The sequence below is a fragment of the Colletes gigas genome, unplaced genomic scaffold (assembly GCF_013123115.1).
Source record: "Colletes gigas isolate AHSC1104 unplaced genomic scaffold, ASM1312311v1 Colletes_gigas_Sc00020, whole genome shotgun sequence".
In the NCBI taxonomy this organism is placed as follows: Eukaryota; Metazoa; Arthropoda; class Insecta; order Hymenoptera; family Colletidae; genus Colletes; species Colletes gigas.
Window position 1 is genome coordinate 1,418,356 of NW_025106649.1, and position 19,287 is coordinate 1,437,642.

At 33.5% G+C, this 19,287-nt stretch overlaps 1 protein-coding gene across 4 annotated transcripts in view; it reads left to right on the top strand.

Moving 5' to 3' along the window:
* LOC122400835 (neuronal calcium sensor 2) overlaps positions 1–19,287 on the top strand; it is a 162,626-nt gene that overhangs the window by 121,955 nt on the left and 21,384 nt on the right. For all 4 annotated transcript variants that reach the window (XM_043402512.1, XM_043402511.1, XM_043402513.1 and 1 more), the window contains exon 3: positions 10,873–10,991. In XM_043402512.1, the coding sequence (XP_043258447.1) occupies positions 10,881–10,991 (111 nt within the window). In that variant the 5' untranslated portion in view covers positions 10,873–10,880. The remainder of the gene's footprint in view (positions 1–10,872; positions 10,992–19,287) is intronic.

The following is a 19,287-nucleotide window of genomic DNA, read 5'->3' on the forward strand; positions in this document are numbered from 1 at the left end:
TTTGATTAATTTGATGGTATAATATACGCAATTACACAATACACGCGTGAAGTTTAATTCACTTTTCGACCTCGATGTCAGGGATTTCGATATAACTGAAATCTGATAACCGTGTGATAATTGAAGGGTGTCGTCGTTAGGTTTAAATTGATTAATTACATGTTTTGCCCATTTTCGTAAAAACGGAGTCACGAAACGTTTTCACTTCACGTTTCAGAATCAGTTTTTGTCTGTAAAATGTGATATATTTTTATAACAGAAAATACTATAAATTGTTTGCATTTTTCTATTTATAAATAAGCCATAATCAATTTTAAAATCTTCAGTCGTCAAAAGACGGATTTTATTACTAAACATTTATCTCGAAAAGCTTCTCTAGAATTTTCTTATTTGTAGTATTGCAGGCATAATACAACATTTTAGGGCAGTATTATAATAGTTTGCTGCGTGCAATGGTTCCAATCGTTGTCGATGCAAAACTATACTAAAATATACATGAAATTCCTGTTTCGATAATAATTACTACAGAGATTATCTTTTACTGTTTCTGGATAGATAAAAGGTACCATCGAATATATTCAGTTCGCTCTATTTGGAGAAATTTTTCGGCAAAAATAAAATGTTTCAAATCGTTCTGAAAAAATTATTTTCAGTTGTGGGGTTTAATTTCAATCATTTTTGGTGAATAGACATACCCCCGAAATTCTACGCAGTTTCGAGAAAAAAATTCGAGTAGCTGCTGAGATTTTTCAGCGAAAAAAAATTTCAAATCGTTCTGAAAAAATTGTTTTCAGTTATGGGCTTTAATTACAATCATTTTTGTCAAATAGACATACCTCCGAAATCCTACCCATTTTCGAGAAAAAAAATTCTCAAAATATTCATTGGATGCAATGTTTACTCGTATACGTCGTCTGTGAAAAAATCATCTGTCCATTTTATCGTCGACAAATACAAAATTTTGAACGTAGAAGGCTGCTATACCTGCGCCATTTGCCATCCGCTTTTGAATTTTACCGTGGAACAATGATATTTAATATTCATTGGTATTTTCAGGTTTTTCCGCCTATAGAAATACCAGACAAATTGAATATGGACCCGAAAAATCGATCCCCGTTTGCTGCAGCTGTTTCTGATTCCTTTCATTGTTTACTCTCATAATTGTGAAATGTTAGCATTACGGTACAGTTAGACGTGTTTATTATTATTGCTGTTTTATTATCCGCGCCACAATGCTCGCGATATATCATCGTTATTGGAATTTCAGAGTTTTTACTGTCCGCCGTATTGTTCCCAGGAAAAAGGGGTAGTAAGACGAGTCTAAAAAGGAAATTATTAACCTCGTTGCTTTAACTCCGTTGCTTGTTCGCGCTGTCTCTTACTTCTACCACCCTTAAAGCTCCTCTTCGTAGTAATGATCTCTTGAAACCTGGAATTCGAAATTTTTACGTGGAACGGGAAACAAATTTTGAAAATTGCGATCAGTATATTTATAATTTTTTCTATTTTTCTCAAAATAAAAAACTTTTTTTAAAACACAGCTTATAGCAATTAATCACAGGTCAATTTTAGTATGATAACAGCTGTGCCCTCTCTTTATTTATATGATTATTTAACTGATTAATTTATAGAAATAATATCAATGAATTTGACGGTTTGTCCACTACGAGTGCACTTGATTTCGGGTTTACTGTACTAATAAGTCATGAGAATGCTAATGTCATGATAAGTACTGATAATGCATTTATCCACGACCTTATTAATTTAAATTTACATTATCGAATTGTTGAACGTGACGTCGTTATTGATACATATAAAGTTCCGTACACTTCTCTTCGAAATTAACCCCATAATTAAATTTTTAAACATCGTTTGTCGCAGTAAATTTAAAAAAATGACCACACATTCGTACATTGAAATAAACCTCAAAGGATCCAGGCAGAGAAGCAAATTGTAAATTTCTGTTGGCCAAAATACTCGTTTATTTGAGCTGCGAAATTTTTTCTGCAAAAAATTTAATGGAAAAGTGATTAAAATAATTTGACTCGAATTAAAAGATCGTGATAATTTAGTCGAAGCGATGCTAGAAACTGGGACAAGCTACAGCTCTTTTTTAAACGAAGATTAAATTACTTTATTTCAGCAGGTGTTCAAACGTTCTATCATTACAGCCTAAACAATTTTTCACTCGCCAGATTACAGTTTTAAATTGCGCGGCAGTTAGTTTTAATTTCACCTTTCATCTTATCAATTGGAGCACAAGTCTGGTAAATTAACTTTCTCTTGTAAATAAACCCAAAAGGAATAATTGAACGTGTTAGATAATTGTACTTCACACATACACTGGAACATATCGTTTTATTATTAGTAAAACACCATTAAATAATATTTGAAATGTATTTACAAATTTCAATATGAAGATTTAGTTCTGGATTTTAAATATGAATTACTTTATAAGTAATCATCAGTAGTCTTTGAAGTTTTTATTTTAACATAAATGGTTCCATTTATAAACTAAATGCATCTGCACTAAAGAAAGAAGACTTATTAAATTATCGTTGCAGAATTGAATTTTTTTTTTTATTTGCTTCTTGTTAGACATGAACTATAGTTTGTCCTAGTTTCTCGAATCAGCTCGTATAAAGCATGGTCGAAACTGATACGTTCCGACGCAGCGTCAACTTCAATTAATTTCCATACGGCCAATTTTAAAGTACCCATAGTCTGCACTTTTTCACGTTTTTCAATTTTCCTCGACTAATGAAAAATCGTATTTGTTTTAGACAGTTGCAGAAAATGGCTGGGAAAAAATTTCCTTCAAAACTATTTTTATTCGCTACTTTCTTTGCAGAACAAACTAGGAGACACATTCTAAATAGTTGCAATTTATTCGAGAAAACTAATCACCGTTTATTATACAGCTGGTAAAAATTTCTAAATTTTAATATTACGTCAGAAAAATGTTTTTGTTTTTGTTCCATTTGTTATTGCTCGGAGTGCCAAGCGCGTATGTTGTTATACTTTATTTTTTTTAACAATTTCTCATCGGTTTGCTAAAAATATTATCCATCCTGTAACGTCTCTGGCGAAACGTCGAGTTCGTAGGAAACGTTTCGTCACAATGGATTATCGCGGATGAACGAAAAATAAAGCTCGCGGTTTAATAAAAATTACTTTTTCCCCGGCAAATATGTGCGCTCACCTTTGTGCCGTCTATGTGCTCTTTCAATAATTAAAAATATGCCTGTTTGGCGGATGCGTCACGAATCCCTTGAGCCGTGGTTTAATTCTGTAAATAGCTAAGTAAACAGGCGCAATTCCATTAACATAGATCGGTGTCGTCTTTTCAGAAACGGGGTCCTCTCGATGTGTGTGTTGTGTTAATTACGTCCTACATTTACGCGGCGTTTCACGAAGTCTCGTCGTGTCCGTTACTGCACAAAGGAATGTTTTCTGATGCGACCCATTAAATTTTTCCACTGTAATACACTCACATTGTTACCGAGCACTGTCTATTTTTAACAGTTCAAATGTCCATCTTCATTACCTGTGATTCGTTTCGTACACACACGCCGGAACGAGAAGTTAACAGCAATCGATAATCGTATTCGCTACACCGTCCATCGTATTAATTGCAACATGAAACTTTCCAAGTATTTTTAATGTAATTTATTAATTCTTTTTATTTCGCAAATTCAATTTATCTTAATACTTTCAATGTTACACTTTCCAATCGAATTATTTAAATTAAAATCATAAAGATATAATTGTTATACAAAATAATAAAATACAAAATTTCATTACGATAATAACATTTTATTTATTACAAATATTACTTTTATCAGACTTGAAAAATAAATATATTTTATATTTTCATCGTATCCATTCCTCGACGTTGACAGAAATAACAATAGAATGGTAATTTAAATAGCTTTGCAGTTCCCTTTCGTTGAAAAAACATACTACTCCAACACGGTTGAAGAAACATTGTAGCTTGCACGCTTTTCGATCGAGTATATGATAACACTTCCCACTTAATATAATACTATATTTATACACGGAGAAATGTGACAAATATTATAAAGTTTTCTATTTGAATAACTATGTTTAAATATTCTGAAATTCAACAAATTTTGTTTATCCTCTGTCATCATGGATGAATTACAATATTCGTGAAACTTTGTTTACATTTTTAATATGTGTGATATAAACAGAAATTAAATCAAGCCTGAGCCTATAAAAATATTGCAACTAAAAATTATCGTCAATGATTTAGAGTTATTATACATATTATTCTCAACATTCGACGAAACCATACTATAAATTAGCTTTTTTACATTTAATTGTTCATGCTTAATTTAAATCTTTAATATTTTCACATGCAGGTAATTTAATTCATTTTATAAGATATTCGTAATTATGGTGATATATTGATAATTTTGTCCTTTAAAAAGTTTCATTTTAATTCATGAATTAACTATATTGATAGAATTTCCTTTTTTATGTGGATTTTATTCAAAAGATTTAATTAGTGAAATAGAACAAATTTTCACGATGTCAATTATATACCAAAATAATAATAATAATGAAAACAAGATTGATCGATCAAGAAAAACATAACGATACATGTCAGTTATACTTTTTTTTAAATTAAAAATTAAATAAAAATTCCAAAAAAATTGTTTTGCTTCCATGTCACCATATTATACGGTGTTCAGAAGGTAGGAACGCGTTAGGCAACTGTCTTCTAATACTTTAAGGATGCATGTTGCGCAACCGTAACGTCGCGTTATTCCTTCGATGCAAAACCAGAATAGCGTCTTGTGTTGCAATTTACGGTGTAAAATAAAGGCACTGACTGACTGTTGATTCTATACCATTACACAGCGGCGATCTAATCGTTAGTCCAGTCACGAACTATTCAGCTACCTTCGTTGGAACGTGGAAAATGAAACTCCAACCTGGCGAAGGAACTCGTCGTCGGCGGGCCGCCTCCTTTCTCGAAACTCTCTTCATTCCAACCGCGTATCGACCGCTCGTTACGACATTATTTTACGTCTCTGTGTCTGGTTGCGCGTCTCTGCGCGTGCTTGCGCTTTCGATGTCTTTCGATCTTCCACATTTCACGGAGTTTGTGGCTTTTCGCGAGTTTGGTCCACATTTATACGGGCAAATTCAATTTCAACCCAGGATCTGCGAAATCCCTTCATTTTCAACTATCTTAAAGCAAAAAAACGTCCATTTTAAGGTTATTCGTGGTACACACAGTCACAGAGTGGTTCTTCGTGGAAAAATATGTTAGAAATGTAAGAAGAATTTTTGTCTTACGATGCTTCGTTTTCGAGATATAGGAATGATTCGTAAAATGAACGTCGCTACGGTGTTGGCGCGTTCATCTTTCGTACAGCGTTAACAAATGTCATCTTTCGCGTTTGAATGGATACAAGAGGGATCCCACCAGGTAGGAGGGATAGAAACGTTCAATTTACGAATCATGGAGTTCATTTTAAGAATCATTACTGCATACGTTTAAAGAATTGTTATCTATCTATTAAATCGCGTATATACTTCTACGAGTATAGAAACGTGTTCAACTTACGAAACACATCTGGAGTTCATTTTAAGAATCATTACTGCACACGTTTAAAAAATTGTTATTTATCTATTAAATCGCTTATGTACTTCTGCGAGTATAGAAACGTGTTCAACTTACGAATCACATCTGGAGTTCATTTTAAGAATCATTACTGCACACGTTTAAAGCATTGTTATCTATCTATTAAATCGCGTATATACTTCTACGAGTATAGAAACGTGTTCAACTTACGAATCACATTTGGAGTTCATTTTAAGAATCATTATTGTCCACGTTTAAAAAATTGTTATCTATTTATTAAATCGCGTACATATTTCTACGATTATAGAAACTTATCGTAACTTACGAATCATGTCTGAAGTTCATTTTAAGAATCGTTACTGCACACGTTTAAAGAATTGTTATCTATCTATTAAATCACGTATATACTTCTACGAGTATAGAAACATGTTCAACTTACGAATCACGTCTGGAATTCATTTTAAGAATCATCACTGTAAACGTATTTGTCCCGTCCATTATTAATATTTAACTCGAACTTCGTTTCACGCAGGGTTGGACAAATTTCATTCACGGACAGGAATTTTAGACTCGTTTGTAAATTATCTCCCGGTCGCGTTTCGTTCGAAAATTCGTTCGTAAATTAGAATCCACCAGTGAGTTCCCCTAAACGTTCAGATGAACGAAACCGCGGGCAAAAGTTACTTTTCGAACTAAATTAAATAGTTTATTCATTATTCGCGAATAAAATTTGCCCAACTCGTCGAATTTGCAAACTCGATTTCCTCGAGATCGAAGTGTCGTTTGGAAAAATATTCTTCTTCCTTTTCGACTTATCATATACAAAATAGATTTTAGAAAATCCTGATTTCTTTCGAATACTGAAAATCTGGAAATAGTTTCGAGAACTCATTTCGTAAAATATAGTTTTCATTTTTATATATCAGTTTACAAAACAACAAATCACGTAACCTTTCTATTATTTCACTTTTGAACAACTTAATTTGCATTTCGAATGCTTTAATCTCTGAAAAAGCCTCGCCTATTAGTTTACCTTTGCTTCGAGCTTTCAAATTCAATCTATTTAATGGAGATGGAATATGTCCAAAATATGCTAACTTAAGGAGCTACGCCGAATGCATCGAATCATACATATTTTACCTTTATCGGCTATAAACGTATACATGTCGTTTCTCGATCAAAAAACCACTTAACGTTACCTTTTTACTACGCCCAACGTAATTTATTACGCGCATCCTTATAGTAAATAATATCCCTGTATTCTGCAACGATTTTTAAAAATTGGTGTTGATTCAAGCAGCTGTTCCTTTTGATGAAATTTATTATCGGTACCGCATGATCTATAATTGGATCCGGTTTAAACATTTTCGTACACAAAGTTTGTTCATGAATAATGCAGTGAAAAAATCATTGCTGGTGGATAACCCAATTCCATTATTTTTCGTGATATTCTTGCAGATAGGCCAGATTTATGACCGCCAATATTCAAATCACCGCCATTTTCAATTTAATCCCAACGAGATTACCAGTTTCTGGTACATTACAAATATATTTCTAATCTTTCATTTTTAACAAAATGATCGAGATAATTAAAAACAATCCGAATAAGGTTGTGTTTGGATTTAATTTCAAGGGAAAAATTTGACCAATCTAATGGTAATGCTGTCATAAAGATACAATGGAAAATGATCATTTTCATTATTACTGTTATATTTTGGTCTATAAACGGTCATTATTGTTACGTATTTCTGTATTTTTGGTCAGTGGACATGGATACAATTTTTGTTCGGTTTCCTGTCAACGTCGTCAACATTGCAGGTGATTTTCTTATCAGGCTATACGTATCTACTCAAGTAACGTCAATCCTCGATCACCTCCTTGTCGTAAGGCAGCTTAATCAGATTCTAAGGCAGCTTAACCAACCCCTTGACACCTCTCCGAGGCAACTCAATCAGCTTATTTTTCTGAGGCAGGTCAATCATCTCCTGAGGCAGCTTAACCAGCTCCTTAACACCTCCCCGGTATCAGCTTAATCAGCCCCTTTTTTTCGTTCGGTGACTTAATCAGCTCCTTTTCGTGAGCTGAATTAATTTTTTGAGACTGTTCAAACCTGCTCTTTAGCAGCTTACGTCCAATCATGCCACGTGTAACATCTGACAAAGTCTCAAACTAGAATTGAAATAGAAATTTACAGAATCGTAAAGAAGCTGAAATCGAAGAATATTTTTTTAAACAAAAACTGAAGTTTAGGTTCTTCAATTTCAACGACTTTAAAAATCTGATTTTACTATTATCAAAGGTACAAGATAATTTTCTGTAGAAACGTTTCATCATTTTTAACGTAATTTTTAAATAAGTGTACTGTATATAATAATAAAGAATAATAATTTTAAACGGTGTAATAAAATCATAATAAATAGATTAATAGTTTATCGACGATGTAAAGATTGATTTATTAACTCGAAACAATCAATTCGATTCGATGTAAGGGTCCGAAAACATGGAATAGCAATAATAAACAAGATTAATGTAACGTGTACGGGGTGTGTCGGAGGAGATATCATTTTTTAAAAATCGTGTATTCGATTAATCATCGAGAACGACACGACCCCCTTAAAAATAACACTTTTGACACACCCTTCGTCTCAAGACCGGAAGTCAGCTTGTACGAGACTCCTCGTAGCGTCAGTCACAGCCTCTCGAACGTGGTCAACAGTTTTAGAATGATTGCTTGTCATCTTGAGTTTCAGTTTCGAAAACAAGAAGAATTTACAGAGCGATAGATTTTTTCAAACACTCATGACAGTGGATATATTTTCACATTTCGAGGATCTAAGATTTATTATGATTTCAACCTTGATTTAGCTCCTCTTCAAAAACAATAACATTACTAAGATAATTATATTTAATATAAATATTTATTAGTATATAAATATTAAATTTATTATTATTTAATCTATGAATTGTATACTAATAAATATTATATTAATTGTATAAAATCATAGATATTTATATACTATCAAACTCTAGATATATATTTATAGATAACTATAAATTTCAATGTGATATAAATTAAAACAGACAAAAATTTATGGGGCAAAGCATAAGTAAATCTTCGAAACACGAAAATACTCTGTTTTAAAATATACTTTCGTTAAATAATATTATTAGTTATATCTATACAGCAAAAGAGAAATTTAATTTCATTATAAATTTTTTCAAACGCTTCGTTTCGACGTATTCTTTATTAACGTGCAAATTTTTGAGCTGTGTCTTTACTCAAATTGTCTCTGACGATCTTGGATCACGATTTAAATCGAGATCCGATGTTATTCGCACTATGAAGGATTGATATCGACAGGTGAAATCCTTCGGACGTTTGACGTTAATCCCCGATCTCGTGGCAATTTTATATCAAAAGCTCGTTCTGGATTATACTTCGACCTTTGAGAAATATCATAGGCCAACAGTCTTGGGCACAAAATATGAAAGCATTATTAAATGTAATTTTAATTTTGTTAAAGCTCGATCATTCTACTTTCGTGACGTGTTACTTATATTATAATTACAAATTAAATTTTCAATTCTTCTAGTCTTCTTCGAAACAAAAAACAGAAACTAATATTTTGAAATTATATTTATAAAAACTCTTGTCTGGATAGTTTGCACTAATTTGAAAGGTTTAAAATATTTATTACCCGTTTAAAAAATTCAAATACTATGCTGGAAGGTCAATAAATACATCTACAAAAGTTTCCCGTATTTATTCCCGAACCTTTTCGTTAAAACTTTCAATAATTGCTTAAATAATCACGTTTCCGATGGGAATCCACCCTTAAACCAAAAGCTTTTGGTCGCCTTTCATCGTGGCCACCGATATTGGATTGGGTCCACTATTATTAAATTCTACACGAGTTTGCTGTCTGCCATCCGTTCCGCTTGCAAATTCTATTTATTCCCATATTTTCAGCCATCAACGTGATTCCGGAGTCTTCTTGATGCGGTTTGTCTTCGAAACCACCCGTAAAACGTTTCATCGTGTCCCAAGGACGCTCTTATACGATACAACATTCCACAAAAGATTGTTTTAATTATCGTCCTTGGTCATTTCGTCGTCAATTGTGCCAAATAATAATTCTCGATAAACGCAGTTTCGTTCGTGCGCTGTTCTCAGTCCGGGAAAATATTATTTAGTCGCGCTATTTATCTGACACACTTTGTGCAACATTGTGAATCAAACCTGGACAAACCGGGGCTTCTTGGTAGGCTCAGGCTCTCGTCATTGCCCGCGAGGCAAAGCTCGGGGCGCCCCCGCGGGCAACAGACGTCACAGCAAGAAACGACGAGCAGAAGATTAACTCCTGCAATAGGAATTCAACGTCACACGCTTGCACTGACCTCTATCGTGCGTGTGTGTGCGTGATTTCGAGGCTACCAACAATTATTGACCGCTAGTTATGCCCTTACATGCTTCACATTTGCAAAGGAATGTACAGTAATGATTCGTAAAATGAACGTCGTTTCGGGGTTGGTCATGTCCATCTTTCGTATGGCTCGTATCGTGTTTTAAATATCGTCTTTCATAGTTCATTGGCACAGTCAAGAATAGAAATGTTCAATTTACGAATCATAATCAACTTACGAAAAGTTTGGTGTTTCGTACAGCTCGTATCGTTTTTTAAATGTCGTCTTTGGCAGGGATATATGAATGCATAGAAATGTTCAACTTACGAATCTGGTGTTCATTTTAAGAATCATTATTGTGTATTGCAAATGTTTCTAACTCGAGATGTCAAATAAGATTGGGAAACGCTGGTTTCAGTTTGAAATGGATAGAAACATTCAACTTATAAATCAGGGTTGGGGTTCATTTTAAGAATAATTACTGTATATTACAATTTCCCCAAACTTGACTATTATATTAGTGTTAATATCGTTGAGATGTGAAAAAAGATTGGGAAATACTGACCCCCAGTTTGGAAGGAATAGAAACATTCAACTTACGAATCACGTCTGAGGTTCAATTTAAAAGTCATGATTGTATATTGGAAATTTTTTCAAGTTGACTATTATGTTAGTGTCGATATTTTTGAGGTGCGAATAAAGATCAGGAAACGTTCAACTTATGAATCATGGGTTCATTTTAAGAATCATCACTGTATCAAAAAAAGTAATTTTCACTAGATTTTTGTTTAAGAATGTATATAACAAAAATACGTAATTGTTAATAGTGGAATGCACGTTTATTGTTACAGATTGCAAAATGGGGTGTTTTGGGAGCAAAGACAAGTTGAGCAAAGAGGATATGGATTTCCTAAAGTCGCACACGAGATATGATGAAGCGACTATAAAAGAATGGTACAAGGGATTCAAAGTGAGTACAATTTTACCATATTTGCACCTTGTAGTAATTATATTTCATTAAATTTGTTCGCTACTATACTTTGTTCATCAGATTCGATGCAACTGTCGATTTCAAGTGACTGAATAAAGCTTGTCGTTAAAATTTCAGTGATTAGTTTTAAAAATTTTCTTTAGTCCTTAACAGCAACAAGAACAGAGGGCCTCGTTTTTTATTATCACTAAATTCTCTATCGTCGCTATGACGTTCTACGTTCACTTGAACGATAAAACTAATATTAGCTCAGACAGTAATATAACTTCAGTCATTCTAGACATGTTTATCAACACATTGGTGTTTGGATTTGGGGATCAGTTAGACAAGTGTTGTACGGATTCTTCGTTCACAGAAGTTTCGACCCTGTCGCCTTTCGCTGAAGAATATTTCAGTAATTGTGGATTCAATTAATCGATTTAATACTGTGAAAAATTTAATCACCGGTATTATACGTTCCTCTCGATATCTCGCCACTTTTATTTCAAACGTTTAAACACCGTAGACGTATTTACGCAGTGCGTAACGCGTACTATAAAAGGCGTTAGTCTAACTCAGGCCTTCGCACGGGAACCGTAGGAGCGCCATCACGCTCGTTAGCAGTATTCGCATGAGTTCCGAACAGTTAATCATGCTCACACCGAGGGACAAGTTCTGTAAACAAGAAATTTCAATCAACCGATACACACTCTACGCGAGCTCGTGTAGGGTGAAGCACCTAACATCCTCGCGTTGAACAGCTTGTAAATTATGCGTTGTACAAAGAATTATAAAGTGGAAGCATTGAAACAGCTAACGGTTTTCTTCTTCTTTTAACACTTCAATCGATGGATATTTTTGAATACTGTTAAAGGAAACGCGGAAAATTTTATTTTTAATCCAATGATTTTTCACGCATCCGTTAAAGAATTATATTATGAAACAAAAGAATCCAAGAGACATTATTGTTTTATAACAATGCACACACTCTTCATTTTAAGGGTTGGAACAACCCCTCAAAGATAAAAAATCGTGAAATATTTCGTAAATAAATTCTACTTTGAGCAGAGTACGAATTACAAAATAAACTGTTGTTAAAATTAATTCGATGTCTTTGCATTAAATATATTCGTAATTCTAGCTTAAGTGTATTCTAAATTCAATATTAAACTATTAGAAAACAAACTATTGGGCGTTAAAATTAATTCTGTGTCTTTGCATTAAATAATTCGTAACTCTGGTTTGAAATGCATTATAAATTTAATATTAATATTTTGTTTGCACGTGATTCTTCATACGTTACTTTTTTGGCAAAATAGCAATTTGTGACTTTGAAAAATCTTAAATATTTTATCAACCGTACAGAAGGAATCGAAGAAATTGAATTTTGATTATAACTGAAAGTGTTTTCGGTGAATTTGGAGCAGAATTATTTCGAGTTCGTACAAAATGGATCGGGATTTTATTACATTACCACGGAAACAGATAGCCTCTAGTAATTGAACCTTAAAGTCCAGCAATTGCGGCAGGAATTGGCGACGCCGCGAAAAACTGGGTCGCTTCGAGTTGCTCAGATAATTTAGACGGTTCAAGTTAAACCCTGCTTTCCCCCAAACTAATTAAACCAAACAAACCGTCGTTACCGTCCACGATTTTGTAGTTCGTCCTGCGTTTCCCGCGGACGGTTCGGTCGGCTCGCGACCCAGTCCAGCGAGTTTTTCAATTAATTTTGTTTAATGGAAGCAACATTGTCCATTTCAAAAGCCCAAGATAAACGACATCGCGTAAAATTTAATCTGATGGAATGCATGGGCGTGGCGGGTCTGTAAAGTTTCGATTCACTCGATGCCGAATTACAGTCCCCTCGATAAAGGTTAGAATACCTCTGAATCTACCGCGTGTGTAAATGGTTTCCGATTAATCCACTAGAAAGTATCTCGTTTTCTCACTGTTCGATATATTTCAGTTCAAATTACTACAAAGAAACAGAATGATTCTAGAAACTGGTGTTTTTCATACAAGAATATAAAAAATTCATCAAGAAAAATGTTGAATCTTTCACAGTGGGCTAGAATTTTGATATTTTCTTTTGTTGGCTGCAATCTGCAGTTACATTTGTTTTTCAGATTGAACTGTGCATTTTTTACACTTCTATCTTCTCCCCCCTCTTTAATAAAATTCTTATTAAAGCGAACAATTTGAGTAGAAATAAAATAAAAAATTTCAGTTGTAAAATGAAGTATTCCAAATATATCTAAACATCTATTATTAGAATAAAATTTCGTTTTTTGCCTTCGCCATTCTACTCAAACCCATTGTTTACCTATTCCTTTCCTCCCCTAGCTGTGTCTTTTTATGTCTGTTGCTTTTCCCTTCTCTCCACCCTGTCAATTCCTTTCTTTACTTCCACCACATTTTCCTTCCACGCTATGCATCATGCATATGTTCCCATATTTCAACCCCCCACAATCTACATTTTCTGCACGTCGTATACCCCAATACTTTTTTCCACTTCTTGCTTCGTTTTCCACTCCTAAATCTTGCTACTGTCCTCCATATGCTCCTTCCCCCTCGTCGTTTTTTTTTTTAAATATTCGAACACCCCGTCTCTCTTCGCCATTTATTGTACTGCTCCACGCTACTTCATCTTTCCTCTTTTGTTTCTCTCAATTTTTACGAACTCTGCCTCTCGTATCTCCAACCCTCCTTCCCTAAAGAAACCCCTTCTTTCTTCCTCTCGTTTCATCGCCGCCCCCCCCCCCAGCCCTTCCCCCTGATTTCCTCCGAGTACTTTCGTGCCAGCTCCTCTCCCTCGTCTCAATTTCCTCTCAAAGTTCCACGCTCTTTTGCCTGCCCTTACTCTCAACTTTTCTCTCCGCGACTCTTCCTTCGCCAAGTACCCTGGCGTCTTCCACTCCATCCGCAAAGTCCACCAAGATTGTACAGAGCGTTTCATAACTGTGGTATTCATTGCAGGAAGCTGGAAAATTGGCACTCTGAGTGCCTCAAAGGAGGGTAGTTTCAAACACACGCGTTCATAAGCCGCTGGAACGCTCAACGAGCGTGGAATAAAAATAACAGAGATAAATAATAAACTAACATTTATTTACTTAAATTTGTTCATTGATATTAACACGTTGACTGCCAGACCAAACCACTCAAATTAAAAGGAAAATTAAATTTTGTTTTTAGACAATTGGAAACTAGCATACCAAGAATTTGTCATGGAATTTATTTTCACAGACTCGTTAAAATTCAAGGGCCCTACCTAGCTTTATTTTCTTTTATATCTAATATTGAGAATTAATTGTTTTAACTCCTTGGTGAAGAGTCGTGTCACCCATATGTGGGTGACGTGGCAGTCAATGTGTCAATAAAAGAAATTTTATTCGTATCGTATGTCATGAATTTTACCGAAATATTAACAATTTAATATTTTCGTTTTATGAGTGTATGAGCAAATTAATAGTGAAATTCTCTAGTCAATTGTGTGTTATTATTATTTTAATTAATTTAATTCGAACACCTTCCTGTAATGTTTTCTACCAGATGCCTTTATCTTCAAAATTTGTTTTCTTACTCGTTGCATATTTATTTTGATTTTATACGTATAAAATTTATAGCAAGGTAGCAAATCAAAATAAATAAATCTGTACCTTGATTTACATTTTCCAAGACTAGCAAGATGGTGATTTATGAACAGTAGTGTATGTTTTCCATTTCTTGATTTGAATATTTCTTTTTTCTAATATATACGAATGAAGTGCTCCTCTCAAAAGGATGAATTGGCTCATAGAATAAAATAGTCGACAAAGAAGAATTTGTAAATTTATTAGCTATGGTACGTACGTTATGAAACACGCTGTACATCGTTTCGTGCACTCTATTTTACCTCTTCCACACTTTCCATCTCCACACTCACGCCCCGTATTTCATCATCGCTCATACTAACGTGGAAAATAACCACAGCCTTCTTCTCCAGCCTTTCCTGAATCTTCTCATCCCAATTCCCCAGCCCTCCCTCACCATTCCCGCTTTCAACTCTATTACACGTGGTTCTTGTTCCTCCTGCCTTTGCATCGTACATCCTAAATCAGCGTTTAAACTTTAGTCACTCGCTAGGTGTTCTCGTTAGACAACATTATTAACGATCCAAAGTTTTATAACATGTGAATTCTGAGTTAACAAACATACAGCGACGCTGAGAGAACGTTTGCAAAGATACGTCTAAAATGCTTCTAAACTTATTAGTGAGTTTCTTGTTATATTCAGTTTATTAGCCAAAATGTGAAGATAGTTTTCAAATAAATATTCTTTGTTATTAAAAGTACCAAAAATGACAATTTATGTGACATTCTATTTTTGGAAATGGGGATTGACTCTGATGTGGTAATAAATTCTACACATAAGGTACCTTTTAAAGATATTTATTAAACTAAAAAATTCAACACAAAATTAAGAAAAATGACGTGGTGCATAAATATTAAATAAAGTTTATTTTTGTTGAATTTATAATACATGAATAATTTGTTCTTTCTAATTTATGATTTCTTCCACAAATTTGTGAACATTGACAGAAACATAATCTTGGACGTATTGAAATTTAGCATATTTGATTTTTTTTTATTTATATTCCTAATATATATATATTTTTATTCCTAATGAAGGATTTGTTAACGATTATCAACGTCTAATAATCGAAATAAATTTAATTTATTTATATCTTTGATTATATATGATTCAGAATTTGTATTTTTAAATTCTGAATATACACATATTCAATATCATTAACGTCCAACTGATTTAAGAGTAAAAAATGTAGGGTTTCACATTTCATCAATAAAATGTTTTTAATAATGGAAATGCAGTAGTTATTAAAATTAATATATTAGGTAAAATTGTTTTAAGAAAAATCGATTTATAACAGTATTGTTTCAAATATCTATAATAATAAATATTGTAAATGATTGCAATTCTTATAATTATAATGAACGTGAGGAAGATAAATTATTTCAACAATAATATGAATCTGAATAATCAGAATATCGAGGTGGTATTTCTATTAATCCTAAAAAATATGAAGGGAAAAAGGTTAAACTAACTTTAATGAATAACAACATAAATTGAATGTTTAATAATTTTTTATTCAATGTTAAACTGGCACAAAATTGAATATCAATAGAAAACTCCAGCAATAATAAAAATAACTGCACCTATAAATAAAACATAATGAAAATGAATCACCACATAATATGTATCGTGTAAAATAATATCAATTGATGAATTAGGTATATAATTTCATTTAATCCACCAATAACAACAACAAAAGTTCATTTTCAAATAAACTACTAGATAATTAAATAAAAAATAAATCATAATCCTTTTTCTATTTTGACGAATGTGTGATCAGTTCTCGTCTCAGTCTGAGTCTGTCCTCTACCACAATACTAACTAAAATTATGTTGATATTTCAGTAGTTTCCGAGAAAACAGATTGTGTCAATTTACATGGTTCACCCTGTGTACCTTACCCTCGCCTAATCTTGCTCTACCCGATCTTCTCCTTTCTCACCTCTTCTATGTATATCCGCTATATTGCATAGATAAGGGCTTATTGGGCACCCTTGCCTCGTCTCTAACCGCCCAAAAAGCTTTCACCTATCTCCCACCCTTTCACCTTTACTCTATTTCATCCCCCTCATACGCTTTCTATCCTCGGAGACGCGATACACGAGCGTTTGCGTTGGCACTTTGCTGCTGACTAGCAAGATTATTCTAGATGAATAGGAATTTTCGCAACTGTAATTGTCGTAATTAGACTTTGGATGTTTATGCATTTGTGAAAATATAGAAATAATAAAAATATAAGAGATACTTAAAGTAAGATACGAATTATTATATTTGAGGGTTGAGACAACCCTGCACAAAGCTCCCATTTCATTAATTCTATTAATAAAAATATGTATTCACATATAGTAGTATCAAACGAACGCAAATTCTATCCACTTTCAAGAAAAAATTCGAGTAGATGGATAAATTTTCCAACAAAATTAAAAAATTTCAAATCGTTCTGGAAAAATTATTTTTGTTTCCAGGGATCAATTACAATCATTTTTTGTCATTACACATACCCCCGAAATCCTACGCATTTTCGAGAAAAAAATTCCTTACCGAAAATCTAATGTGAGGCCAAGAAATGCTTCCCTAAAATTTTATGCGTATCTTTAAAACGTCATAACTCCTGAACGGATTGAAGGATTTTAATGTTTCAAAAAGCAAACAACGCGTATTTTAGTGGAGATTATGTGGATATTATGAAAATGTTGGAAAAGTTGTTCCCTGACCCTGTAAAGTGAAAAAAAACCCATAAAAATGGTCCAATTTTCAAACAGCCATAATTCCTACAATAGTGAATATATTTCATTGAAATTTTGGGGAGAACTAGAGTTCATGGATACCTACAAAAAAGTATTAAACAATTTTTCTGTACAACGCCAATCAAATTTATTAAAAATGAAAAATGAATTTTTAAGAAAAATCGATACGAGTGCCTAAATTTTTCGCCGAAAATGAAAATTTCAAATCGTTTTAAAAAAATTATTTCTAGGTGCGGGGTCAAATACAACCATTTTTGGTGAATAGACATACCCCCGAAATTCTACTCAGTTTTGAAAAAAAAATTCAAGTAGGTATTGAAAGTTTTAGGTGAAAACAAAGAATTTCGAAACGTCTTGGAAAAATTATTTTTAGTTGCAGGGGTCAATTGCAATCATTTTTGGTGAATAGACATACCCCCGAAATTCTGCGCATTTTCGAGAAAAAAATTCAGTACGGGCGGAATTTGAAACGTTAATAACTTTTTAACGAAGCCTCCATCAACAAATTGGTATTCTTGATTTTCGTACTATTTTGACCTCTAGAATCTCCCATTACAATTTTAACGAAATTAATCATTTCCATTTAATCACTGGAAAAATTTTATTTTTGTGAATGAAAACATCTTCGAGCAGTACCAGTTTTAAGTGGTGTCCTTTAATACGTTTTCGTGATCTTTATGACGTGTACACTTCGTCGTCTATGTTCTCCATCAGCCGCTTTGCTAGCACGATCGTGTACATCCTGTACAGAGTGGGCATTATCGTTACATCCCTCTATTCCCCCATGCACTTACTCTCCCTCTTCGCTGCCGGAGCTATCAGACCCTGTTTCCACGGATGGCAGTAAATGAGAGGGTTGCAAGCGATGATCTGGAAAGATATTTAGGCAGCAAGAATTCGGGATTAACACGAGCTCAAAACATGACAAATTTAATTTCGAAACTTCATTAAGTATTCTATCTATAATCTTCGTATATTTATATTTACTAGATCATTCCGCCTAACGAGAATTAAACATTTACATCCAGGCAATTTGTCTCGAATAAAAAGAGAACTAATTTTATATTTTTAAATCTGTTATATTCCAGCAACTTTTCGTTATCCAAAAAGAACCCAGTGAGCCTTGAATTTTTGTAAATTTATTACTATTGGGAAACGTCAACTTTGAACTCTGTAGAGAAAGAGTAATCTTTATATTTTCCTCAACATTGTAGTATGAGAATATTTGTTAGCTTCTGAAGGAAAAATCCTGTCAGCCAAAAAGAACCAGTGGGTCCTGAATTTTTGTAAATTGATCATTGGTTGGGAAACATCAATTTTGAACTCGGAAGAGGAAAAATAATCTTTACATTTTCCTCAACATTTTAGTATGAGAATATTGTTTAGCTTCTAAAGGAAAAATTCTGTCAGCCAAAAAGAGCCCAGTGGGCCTTGAATTTTTGTAAATTGATTGGGAAACATCAATTTTGAACTCTGAAGAGGAAAAATAATCTTTACATTTTCCTCAACATTTTAGTATGAGAATATTCTTTAGCTTCTGAAGGAAAAATTCTGTCAGCCAAAAAGAACCAGTGGGCCTTGAATTTTTGTAAATTGGTTGGGAAACATCAATTTTGAACTCTGAAGAGGAAAAATAATCTTTACATTTTCCTCAACATTTTAGTATGAGAATTGTTTTTATCTCCTGAGTGAAAAGTGCTGTCGGCCATAAACGGGTGATCGACGCGTTAAAGAAGAGAAACGTTAAAAATAAAAAAAGGAAGCAACTAATCTGCATCCTTCTCGAGCAGTTAACAATCAAATTAAAATTTCATGTTGCTGGCATCTCGCGCACAGAGGCGGCTGGGCGTGAGATCCCAAACGGCGTGGCCACCGGAGGGTGAAAGCGAACAGGCTATGCGACCCCACCCCCCAACCCCC